Here is a 13,257-nt window from a genome sequence, read left to right as displayed (position 1 = left end):
TGACCATAGGTGCTGTCACGCCAACGATTCAATTCATGTAGCCTTAGAGCACTACGTGCTGCTTGACCTTTGATGCTAATTCTCGTGGGCAAGAGGTTTAGCATCGCGTTCAGAGCTGCTTGTGGTGTACTTCTAAAAGCTCCAGTTATCAGGATCGAGGCTGCCCTTTGCACCTTGTCTATGCTGCCCGAGTTCGATTTGTGTCGAAGCGCATGCCACCAGACAAGACATCCGTAGGATAGGATGGGTCTCACCACAGTATTATACAACCAGTGTATAATAGCTGGATTTAGACCCCAACTTTTCCCAATCGAATTCTTACATGAATAGAGTGCGATCATACCTCTCTTCGTCCGTTCCTCGACGTTCCTTTTCCATCTCAGTTGAGAATCCATGATTGTACCTAGGTATTTGGCCTCAGGAGATAGATGCAACTGCACTCCATCCAATGTTGGTGGTATGAAGTCGCCAAGCTTACGTATTAACTTTACCTTGTATTTGTTCTACCATGTGATACATGAAATAAAGATATTTATGATATAAAATGATATATAATAATCTGACGATAAAATTGGTGAGAAACATGGTTCAATTATTAGAAGGTTGGGCAGGTTCATGAAGTTATTAAAAAACAACTCTGATGCCGGTTTGCTTATAACTTCAAATGAATAATAACAAATTCAACAGGTTTTGCCTATTTGAAATATTGTCAAATATTTAAATTGAAATATTTGAAATGAAATATTTTATATACATACATATGTATGTATGTCCATGTTTTGGTATAGCCCCATATAACGCGAATTTTCGCTTTTAGGAATTTTAAATGTATTAGCCCAATTTGCCCTTGTAATTTAGGATTTTGTATTTACAGAAAAACTTTCGGCCCGGCCCAATGGACAATGAGCTCACCGTGGTGCCACCTTGGGAGCTACCTTTAAAATCCATTAAGAGTAGTGAGCTAGCATGTATACTCATAACAACGTTATGACATTAGTTGGACATTGGGCTAATAACCCATCCCTCCAAAACATCGTACTATGAAAAACAGAAAACAACCCCCTCTTAAGTTGACGACCTCGCAAAAGTTTTATGGATTATAAACAGCAAATCTGCACCAGGAATGTTCGGACTCGTTATAGAAGGTGCAGTTTACGGATTGGCAGATGTACTTGAAAAGTACAAGGCCGACATCACTGCCATACAGGAAATACAATGGGTTGGGAAAGCCGTCACAACAACACCTAAAGGTGACGTACTGTATTATAGCTGCCATGACACAAAGCACGAGTTTGGTTGCGGATTTGTAGTTGATCGGAATTTAAAACATCCGGTGCCCAGCTTCACCCCAGTGAATGAAACACTTGCTACTACACTGAAGACAAGGACGAACAGAACAAAGATACATACATATATTTTATGAGTGCTTAAAAGACACACATGACTGTTGTCCTGCCCATCACATTACATGTATTCTATCTGAAAGGAGAACAACATTGGCCCAACAGTCCGAAAATTCAGTATCCCAAGTGAAACTTCTGACAAAGGAATCAGGTTGATAGACCATATTTAAGCATCTCGACATCCATCGTTCCTAGGAGCTAACATGGACACGGATCCGATTAAACGTTGCAAATAAAGCACGAACAGACACATCACGGAAGTTGGACATCGGTAAGCGGAAATCACAACACATATCCACAGCATATTTCACTCATCTGGCCCAATGGTTTAATGAAAGCACCCGTCGACAATGTTGAAGTTATTTCTGTTTTCAATTTGATTTTAAATAAATTTATTTTGTCGTTTGCCAACTTTGTCAAAACGGTTTTGACACAATTGGAGGACCACAGGAAAAAAATTGTAATCATATGTTTGCTGTGTCCTACCTTCTAATGATTGTACCATGGGTGAGAAACAAAAGCTTATGTCATTCTGGATATGTCGCGTGGCTTTAACTATTGTTTTGAGTTATTTATGTTCCTAAATTCACTCCAAAATTTTTTCCAAAAAGCTCATCTTACTTTTACAAATGGTAACAGTGGCACGTGCCTCAGACACGTAAAGGAACACGACTTAAATGTTATATTTTGTAAAAATATAGCAACATCAAGCAAAAGAAATCTGTATACCTCAAGTTTTCTCAAATCTGATTGGTTGATTTGAATTTGCTGACAATTTTTTCTTGCTTTTGGGGCAGCATACTCTCGGGCGCAGTTAAAATTTCAAAAAGAACACAAAGTTCCTTTTAGTTTATCTGACACTTATTCTTAAAGCAAACATGTAAGAATAAAAAAGGGTGGAGCAAGTTGAGTTTAAGCATTAAGCTCGGAAAAAATTATAATTTTTTTATATAGCCGGCCTTCGGCCGGGGATTTAAGACTTTCTGCTATGGACAGGAGCCAATCTAGGGAACGGGAGCAACATTTTCTTTTAAATTAAAATTTTTCTCTAAGTAGCCTACATTTAACAAGGGAATTTTCGGAAATTCGGAGGCGCATTTCTCGAGAAGTATGGACTTCCGCAAAAAATGTTATATATATTTGTGATCAGGGTAACGAGACCTATCTGTGGAAAAAATTTGGTATCGATCCGAGCTTAATGCTTAAACTCATCTTAAGCCAAAAGGGTTATCTGACCGATACCGGCCAATATGTAACTACAGAAAGGATGTAATAACGGGCCTTAGTTTATTATAGAACACCTCTTTGTAGAAGTTTTTTCTTTAATATGCGAAAAAATGTTATTTTTTGAAATTCGCTCATTTCGTTTTAACCTTCAAAAACGGCAAATTTTTTTGTCTTCTTGACATATAGATAACTTATCTACATTCAGCACAACGCCATCTACAATGACTCAATGAACTGCAGAAAACTACACGTCAGTTCTGGCACCATCTTTTTAAAGACTTGGCATCATTTTCCACAGTTCTCTCCATTTCTATTGCCGCTCTCTCGTTCCAACTAAATAAACTGTCAGAATTTTATTTATTTTATTTGACATTTTAGTTTGCTACGAAAGATTAAAGTACTAAGTGGTGTGTGTGAATGTTATAAAAGTTTCTTATAATTTCAAAGAAATTGTATAATATTTAATATAATTTAAATAAATTAATTGATAAAGAATATGCCAAAATATACGGAAATCGATAAAATATACGGGTAGTTGGTCAAAGTGTGATTTTAACGCAGTGAAAGCAAAGCAAGAAAAAAGGTCTAGTGAGTGAATGTAAAAGAGAGCAGCAAAAAAAGATACAAAAAATTTTAATGTAAAAAAGCAAAACAAAATGTAATGCCTTATTGAAAGCATTTTATTGTGTTTAAAAAGTTTAATTATTGAGTGTTGAGTTGCTGTTATTGTTTGTGAAGAAAAATGCGTTGCAATTTGCTTTGGACCTATTGGAGTCTGTTGTTCATAACGTTGATATCAAGGTAATTTGCGTTTTTTGATAGGGGCTTTTTTGTAAAATGCAATACATTTTGTTTGCGGAGGGAGACCGAGAGTTGTTTTATTTAGGAAATTAATATCTCTTTTGTAAAGTTCAGTTTCTCTCTGCTTCTCCCAAAATGTAATGTAATCGCCTCTCTGTTGTTATTCTTCTGTTGATGTCGTGTATTTGATGAATTCGCTAATTTTGTTTTCCTTCTTTCTTTGTTGCAGTTGTTTCCTGTTTTATGTTGTTGCCTCCGAGAATGCAAAGCAGCAACACACAGTGACACATGGATACAAGCAGAAAAACGACGCCACATTGGCATCAGATTACTCCCCCAACTCTGCTCCCACAATAACACCAACAATTAGAACAACAAAAAATGATGATGGGCGAGAGGAGGAGGAAAACATAAAATCAGCTGATTACTTATCAAAAAATAACAAACCTCCAACAATAAATGGACATGGAAATCGTCGTGCAAAAACTATAAATATTTTACCAAATTATAAAAAAGTGAAAAAGTTAATTGGTTTCCCCTCAACAACTCCCACAAGTGCAACACCTTCATCAATACCGGCGCCAAGTGGTCAAGTGCCAGGTCAACATGAACAAAATTTGTTCAATATACCGCATGACCACCACACCACCATGCCATCCAGTGTCCCAACTGCAAATGGTGGTGATCTTAACAGCAATAATAATAGGTCTCCCCCCAATGAAAATGATAGTGTGGAAAATAGTAATTTAGAATCTAGTGAAAATTTAAATGACAATGTCATTGTGTCAAATACCGGTAATTTGGGGGTGGATACCCAGCAGGGCGACGCTTTGGTGGATACTCAAAGTAAACAACAACAACAGCAAAGGCATTTGCCAAATACTTTAGCCGACAACAAATACGACAATAATCCCAAGAATCGTGTTGACAATTCTGATTCTGATGATAATGCCGCCAACACAATTGCGGCTGATAAAACAGAAAGGTAAGCAGAAAAAACACGTTGGCGCTTTTCTTTCTATTCAATTCTATTTTTATATGACGAAATTGTGTATATTATGTACTACATGAGTAAGCTAATTTTTATATTAGGGAAATTATCACGTTTTGTTATTGTTTTGTTTTCTTTTTTAAGAAGAGACACATGGAGATTGGTTTGCGATCCAAAGTTAGGATAAACATGTGATGATGCGTAGGTCAATCAACGTCACTTGGATTATGTTGATATTTTCACTATTGGGCTCTTTGTGTGATCATGTACAATAATGGAAAGTTTTCGTTGGGAGTAGATTTGTTATAACTTAGTATGTACTTTTATCTTTGTTTATAACCTATTTTGCCTTCATGTAGGTGGGTGTTATTAATTCCGAAGGTATCTTACTTGACCAGGAAGGTTAGGAGGTTTAAGGATGCCCTACGACCAGATCAAAAGCCAACCCACTTATGTTTAGAAGTATATGAAAGAGATGGAAAAGGAGAAGAAAATTATAAAGGTTAGAGGGGTAGTGAAAAACAGTTTAAAATGTTAGATATCAAGCAGATTTACCAGGTAGTAATCAACACTACGGGGAAACACGTAGTGGTCGCCTTACGTCAGGCCACTGTTGGAAGTCGATGACCCGCATTTTTTATTATTTTTTATTTAGAAACATCCTTACATTGATCTTCCTCCATCTGTCTGCCTTCTCTCGGATAGTTTTTATTTTTGTTGTAACAACCTGTATTCGCTGACCCTATTACAACGGTGCATGTTTTTTCAGGGGCAAGTCCATACTTCCTGAGAAAATGACAAGAAATCTGTAAAACATGTGTAGTGGCTGCACCGCACGACAACTCTCGAACCGAATACTGCGTTGGTCACACTTTGAATACGAAGGTTTGACAAATTCGCTTATATGGTACGCGCGATATCTCATAAACGGAGCAACCGATTTGGTCCAAACTTTGCATCTCGAAATATTTTGATCAAACCATGTTCAACAGTGGGCCCTATCGGTACACTCCTTGGGGTAAAATCCACACATTTTTTTCAACATTTTTGTTTAAGTCTGATTAAGGGTCTGTTCGAGGAACTTTTGGGAATTTTTACCGAAGGTTTCGTGGGCAAGTCCTTTTTCCCGATTCTAAAGTGACTTATGCGTTGCCAAGATTGCTTCAGGTGGACTTGACACTTCTTTCGCTTCTGCCTACTAACCCTTGGGTGTTATTAAGGGTTCGTACAGTGAAGCTCATTTTCTTTGTCTCTGTCGGGATATTTGAACTTATAATTCGGTTATTCGTCCAGCAGGTATTTAGGCAGTGACTGCAAATTCTCTCAGTTACCCAAAATCTGTGGTGATTTGTAAATTCTTTGAACACTGAGCCATGGTTCAGAAAAATAAGGCGTTCAAATGGTATGATGTAGAGTTGGGCAATCTAGTTCCTAGTTCCTTGTACCAGTTCCAAAACGTATGAGTAACATCATGAAATATAACGTGTGATAGTAAGTATACGCAGTTTGTTCAAAGAAAAAATGTGGGCCGTTGGAACTGCGAAAGGAACTAGATAGTTCCAAATAGTTCCTTTGGCACAACTCTAGTATGATGTAGATCGTCTGTTGACGTTCTTCTATATTCCTACATGAAAGTGAACATGGAACTGGCTATCCCGGATATATTGCCGCTTTCATGTTGAAAAAAATACATGAACAAAAACTGTTGACAATGTAACCCAAGTCGGAGATTTTTTCGTGTCAATGCAGAACACTGACCCGGACGCCACAGTATTGAGATGGAACTTTGTTTTCTATTTTATATAAAATATAGACTTCCGTATTGTCAGTTGCTTTGTATTCGTGCATGAAACTAGGTGTTCTTAAATCGATTTTCCCACTACTGCAATTTCATAAAATTACTCTAGTATGGAACTCGATTTAAGAACCGCTAGTTCCATGCACGAATACAAAGAAGAAGAAAACAAGTAAAAAAGTATCCGTCAGAGATATACCCTCAGCCTGTGTATATTGAAACATTTTTTTTTCCAAAAAACGTATGTATTTAGGGGGTTTTAAAAATTTTGGATGTATGAACCGACAAAAATGTTGATTGGGATTAAAGATCAAAAGTTCTGCGGAGGAGATACTTAAAGGAATGGATCGACAATGACTATTATGGAAGTGGATCTCCAGCCACTACATATGGTGCTATAGGGGGTTTTTACACCCGTCGGGCTGTTTGCCCAAGAAGTATGGACTTGCCCCTGAAAAAAATTTTACCATCGTAATCGAGCCAGCGAATGCAAGTTGCTTCAACAAAAATTAACGTGATTTGATTGCAGGTCTTAAAGTGAACTTATCCGAAATTTTGTGTGGGAGGTACCGGATGGAGTGGACAAATATGGTCCATATTTGAACCTAATCTATATCTGGATGTGTAACGTATGGACCAATTCGGCCACTCCCTTCAAGAGTTACCGTACGAAAAATTTTTCCGAACATTTTTGAACTTTTGTTGGGGAGGTACCTGAAGTTGTGGACCGATATGGCTTATCTTCGAACTTAAACTATGTTTGGACAAAATATTACGAAGGCCAAATTTTGGACCGACTCGGCATATCCGTTCGAGAGTTATCTTGCGCTCCAACCACCCCACACGGTGTCATAGGGTTATTTTGCAATTTTGGGGCTATTTTCTCAGGAAGTGTGTACTTGCCCCTGATGAAACTTGTACCGTCGTATAGGGGGCAGTGAATACAAGCTGCTAAAATTTTTGTGTGGGAGGTATCCGATGGAGTGGACCGATTGAGTCCATATTGGAAACTCATCTACTTCTAGTATATATTTCACGATTTGCAAAGTATGGACCAAATCGGTTACTCACTTCAAAAGTTATTGTACGTACAAATTTTCCGAACATTTTCGAACTTTTGTGGGGGAGGTACCGGAAGGAGTGGACCGATATAACCCATCTTCGAACTTAAACTAAGTTTGGACAAAATATTAGGAAAGCCAAATTTTGGATCGAATCGATTGATCCGTTCGAGAGTTATCGTGCGCTCCAGCCAGCCAGACAGACGGACGGACATAGCTCAATCGACTCCAAATTGTCTAAAACACATTTCGTCCAAACATACTTGGGGTCTAAAACCATTATTTCGATGAGGCACATTTTGCCCGTATGAAAGTGTATATGGTAAATTTCAAATTTCTTTTGCAATTCCATTGGAAGAAATTTTAAAAAATTTTTTGCGAGCACATCCGCAATTTTTGGAACATAGATTAAGAAAAAAGTCGTGGTTTCAAATCTGTTCGCGTTCACAAAATTGGATGCTGCGCTCGAAATTTATGGGGGGTTTTATTCCCTTATAAAGAAAAAAATATTTAAAAATTCCATTTTTGCTGTAATAAGAAAATGTATATATAAAGCGTTAACAGCATTTAATATCTATCCGTAGATGCCTAAATATTTACTAAATGTATTTCTATTTTCGCGGAAAATCAAGAAATACTGAACAAATCTTGGAGTAAATTTAATTTATTCTAATTAGGAGTCCAAATAAAACTCAAAAAAATAAATTAAAAATACGTACAGATTCTAGACAACGCGTAGAAAAATATGAGATTAAAATACAAAAGATAGGATTTATAACTGCCATATTACAGCAACAACAATAGACGAAAACTTATTGTTGGAATATTATTTCAAAAATATATATTTTTTTCAATACGAAAAATAGAAAAAAACATTTTTGGGAGTTATCTACTACTTCGCTAAATTTCGATGCAAGGACTGACGGCCTTTGCTGAAACTTCTTCAGGGAAAATGCGATGACAAACCCGAAAGTGTATTTGCTTACTTTGATAAACAATAGGATTATGAAATAGAAAGTAATATTGAAATTACAACCAAAGAAACAACATAATAGTTAAAAAACGTATAATTCGCGAATTCGTTAAAATCAGTTAAGGCGCATGCGCTTTTCAGATACAGCGAGTGCATCTCTATCAATATGTAGCGATTTTTCCACTTTTCATTCAGCGGCCAAGGTGTGCCGTCAGCTGCATCTTACTGTTCAAAAAACCTTTATGTGGGTAAAAATTGCGCTATGTACATAGGATTATAAGGCGCATCCGATTTCAGTGACCGCCTATAAAAAATACGTCATTATAACAAATTTTAAACAAATTCGCCAAGAACCGCGGATGTGCTACCAAATTCTATTTTATATGAAATACGAATATTACTCCAGAATCTCGGCAATTTATGCCACAAGGGTTTGGAAAATAATATCATCGCGTATAAGGGATTCCATTTATGTAAAAATAACCAAAGAAAATCGCGGTTCAATGCGCGGAATCATCAAAATATAATTTTGCAGAATTTCCTACTTTCAAGGTATCTATAACCGCCGTTTTAGTGGATGGATTTGAAAGCGGAAGGGTTCATTAGATCCGGCGCGTTAAATAACTAAAATCACGTGGGCTTCAAGGGTACTTATGTCACAGTTGTAAATTTAGAAGCCAAAAAATAGGTTTTTACAAAAAAATTACGCACCAAAATTTCGACTTTGGACTCCTATTACTAGGGAGCTGTATGAAGCACATTCATGAGATATAAATCAAACGACGTAGAATCACGAGTTCTACAATTCAATAAATAGTTTGGGTAATTATCTGGTTGCGCCCTCCAATTATAAGAAAAATTCAAAAAACCCAGATTTCAAAACGTCAAAATGTCAGCATCGATTTTAGGGGGATGCAGTGTATATATCGAAAAGTCATACATTACAACCATGTTGCCCAAGGGGTGTTCCTCAATTCTTTCTTTGAGCTCAGGTCTAAATTTTCAGTGGTTTGACCGGAAATCAAGAAAGAACCCAAAAAATCTTGTAAACTTCAACACCTTTTTACCCATTTTTTTAATATTACCACCAACACAGCTTCCACATAAATTATTTGTTATGTTTCATTTTATGCGATCCCGGCTAAAACACTTCAATTAATATAAATATATTCATATTGTATTAAATATATTGACAGTTCGCGACTTATTAAATGGTGAACCTCAACTTCAACGACTGTAAAACATTTTTGAATATTACCATATACCCTCGTTAGCATAGATGCTGAGGGCATAAATAGAATCGTTTCGCAATATTTGTATTGGTTGTTGTTCCCTATTCCTTATCAATAGTCTATAGACATGTAAGGTGATGTACTTCTATTGTTCAAAGCGGTGACACCGTCCATGATCGAAATCGTACCTTTTCGTTAAGGCTTTGGACCACAAGTATGTTAAAATCCGCTTCAGGTAATTGAAAAATGAAAACTTTCGTATGGTGTAAATGATTTTGTCCAAACCTTGTACATCGTAATTTTTATTCAAGGACCCCATACGTCCAACTTCATCAGATACCACCAGAATTCAATTTTCGTTTAAGTGCAGTTTAAGGTCTGTTCGAAATTAGTTTTGAAATTTTTACAGAACATAACTCTCGTGGTCCTGATAACGATATAATTTTTTTCCTGGACAAGCACATTCCTCCTGAGATAACGAGTTAAAAGCTGAAAACCCCTAGAGCCACCAATTCTTGAATTGTGGACCCGATTTGGTCCACACTTCGCGCATTATAATTTTGTGCAGTCTTACATCAAGTTAGGAGATGTTCTAAATCGGTCACATCCTTCAAATACCACCAAAAGTTCAAGCATTTAACTTAAGGCATGTTCAGAATATTGGTGCCTGACTACAACGATATATTTTTTCGTGAGCAAGTCCATGCTTCCTTATGATAGAATGACCTGAAGGCTTTAAAAATACCACCAACTAAAACGACTGGGACAGAATAAGGAATATAGTCAGGGAGGCGGCCCAGGAGGCAAATTTTGAACATTTTGTTTACCAAAATTTGGTCAATGACTCCCACACAAAATTGATTTCTCAATACGTTGGTGAACTCGATTGCTATAGAAAGTCGCCCTTCTATAGTTATCGAATCCACTGATATTCCTCTAACCATTGATCTTCTTCTTTATTTGCTAATTCGTTTTCCGAATGTTAGCGACCAATACAATACAAATAGTTTTTTATAAATACATATGGATACAATATTTGTAATATTTTTTTGTTTATAGATTGCTTAGTATATCTGCAAATGCCTCTCTATCTCTAGCCTTAAACAATAGGATTGTAATGTCTCGGATGCCAGTCCATTCTGTGATGTTATCGATCCATGTTGTCTCCTTTCTACCTCTAGCAGGCCTTCCTTCTATCCTTGTGCGGATTACAATTTGCAGTAATTTATATTTTTGATTTCGCATTATATGTCCCAAATATGCTGTCTTTCGTCTTTTTATAACTGAGATAAGTTCTCTTTCGCAGTGCATTCTTCTTAGAACATCGGCATTTGTCACATGGGCTGTCCAAGGAATTTTCAGAACTCTCCTATAGATCCACATTTCAAAAGCTTCAAGTCTTCTTATATCAGCTGTTTTTATGGTCCATACTTCCATTGCGTACAGTAGCACTGACCAGACATAGGTTTTGATAAAACGAATCTTTGTTTCAAGATTAATGTCATGACTCGTAAACACTCGTCTGTATTTTGAAAATGCTTCTCTGGCCAGTTCAATTCTGCATCGTATTTCTTTTGAACAGTCCCACTGTTCAGTTATTGTAATTCCTAGATATTTGAAACTTTTAACCCTCTCCACATTGCTGTTGTGAATTTTCAATATTGCATTATTGTGGCCATTCTTTTTGCTTATAACCATGAATTTTGTTTTACTGATGTTAATTTTCAAACCATATTTCTCGCTGTGTGTTGTGAGCTTATTCACAAGATTCTGGAGACCAGATATGCTATGCGACAGTAAAGTTGTATCATCAGCATATCGTATGTTGTTCAGAAATGTTCCATTTAAAGGAATGCCTATTGGAATTTTGTGTATCGATTCTTCAAAATTTTTTTCTGAATAGATATTGAATAGCAAAGGTGATAATATGCACCCTTGTCTGACTCCCTTGGATATATCAATACTATTTGTCATTTCCCCGTTCACTTCTATTTGTGCATTTTGATTCCAATATAGACTTTTAATACATTGTACTTCTTTCTGATCTAGACCAATGGAGATGAGGATGTCAATCAACTTATCGTGTAACACTGTGTCGAAAGCTTTTTCGTAATCAATGAAGCATAGAAATAGGTCTTTTTGTGCATTTTTACATTTCTGAACCAATGTTTGTATTGAAAAAAGTGCTTCTCGGGTTCCCATACCTTCCTTGAATCCAAACTGGGATGTTCCCATGGCTTTTTCACATTTTGAGTATATTCTGGAGTGGATAATACGCAGAAATATTTTTAGAGCATGGCTCATAAGGCTAATAAGTCTGTATTCGCTACAATATTTTGCATGGCATTTCTTCGGAATGGTAATAAATGTTGATTTTAGCCAATCTTGCGGGAATCGGCCTGTATCATATACATGGTTAAATAATTTTGTTATAATTTCTATATTTTCTTCATCTATTAGTTTTAGGATTTCCGAGGGAATCTCGTCCGGCCCACAAGCTTTCTTATCTCTCAGACTGTTTATAGCAGTTTCAACTTCTCTTCTACTTATTGGTGTTCCTGTAAGAGGATGTTGCGTCTGTTCTTCAAAAGTTGTTCTATGTTCATCTGTAAAAATTTGTTTTATATAATCTCTCCAGATATTTTTCTTTTCTTCTATGTCAAAAACAGGATCATTATTATTGTTGTAAAGTACTTTTGAGGGAGTTTTGCGGTATACACCAGCAAGTTCTTTTAACTTTCTATGGAGATTAAAATCGTCGTGAAGGCTTTTTAATCTTTCAATCTCCTGACATTGTTTAATTATGTGGTTGTTTTTTGCTATTCTCACAGCGGTTTGGATTTCCCTATTTAGTTCCCAATATCGTTCAAAATTTATGTTTTTATGTTTTCGTCTCTCTTCCATCAAGTCGAGAATATCCTGTCTCATCCACTCTTTCTGTTTAGATATTTTGTGGTATCCAAGGGTATTATCCGCTAGGGGCTTGAGCGTAGTCCTTAGTGCGTTCCATAAGTCGTCAACGTTTTCAGTATTTATGTTTCTCAGTTCTTGATTTATTTTATCTCGGAAATTTGTTTTGAATGTGGTATTTTCAAGCTTTGACACATCGAGTTTACGGCGAATCTTCCGTTTTTTGCTTGTTGCTTTTGCTTTTATGCGCAACTTTTATGCGCAACTTCATCATCAGAAGATTGTGGTCTGAAGGAACATCAGCACCTGGATACGTTGAACATTTCATAACCGAAGATCCGTATCTGGTATTAATTAATATAAAATCTATTTGATTTCTCACAATAGTGTCCCTTCTATCTTGCGGTGATTTCCACGTGTATAGTCTTCTTGGGGGAAGACAGAACATTGTATTTGTTACCATCATTTTATGTTCCTGACAAAACTGAATTAGTCTATCACCCCTTTCATTTCTTTCGCCAAGACCGTATTTTCCTGTTATACCTTGACACTTTTCTGCACCTATTTTAGCGTTGAAGTCGCCTTGAATTATTGTTATTTCGTGGCTTTTTGTCATTCTTAATAAGTCGTCGATTTCCTCGTAAAAAGATTCAATTTCATGATTACTTTTGTCCGCAGTAGGTGCATATACTTGGATTATGTTTAAATCAATTGGTTTACATTGAATTTTAAGCAGCATAGTCCGATCCGACTTAAAAATAGAACCCGTTACGCTTTGCGCTATGTTACTTTTTACTATAAATCCCACACCGTTTCTGTGATGTTCGGTAGAATTGCCAGAGAAGTATATTTTCGCGTTTTGGG

The 13,257-nt window shown here is 36.4% G+C and overlaps 1 protein-coding gene across 2 annotated transcripts in view; it reads left to right on the top strand.

The window, feature by feature from the left end:
• Nucleotides 1–2,942: 2,942 nt before the first annotated feature.
• LOC141395261 (uncharacterized) overlaps nt 2,943–13,257 on the top strand; it is a 190,240-nt gene continuing 179,925 nt past the window's right edge. For both annotated transcript variants that reach the window (XM_073970910.1, XM_073970909.1), the window contains exons 1-2: nt 2,943–3,431; nt 3,661–4,416. In XM_073970910.1, coding sequence (XP_073827011.1) covers nt 3,373–3,431; nt 3,661–4,416 — 815 coding nt within the window. In that variant the 5' untranslated portion in view covers nt 2,943–3,372. The remainder of the gene's footprint in view (nt 3,432–3,660; nt 4,417–13,257) is intronic.

This window comes from Musca autumnalis, unplaced genomic scaffold, assembly GCF_047663935.1.
Source record: "Musca autumnalis isolate F117 unplaced genomic scaffold, ASM4766393v1 scaffold_2, whole genome shotgun sequence".
Classification (NCBI taxonomy): Eukaryota; Metazoa; Arthropoda; class Insecta; order Diptera; family Muscidae; genus Musca; species Musca autumnalis.
The sequence above is the reverse complement of the archived record's forward strand: the minus strand, read 5'-3'. Positions and strand labels throughout refer to the sequence as shown.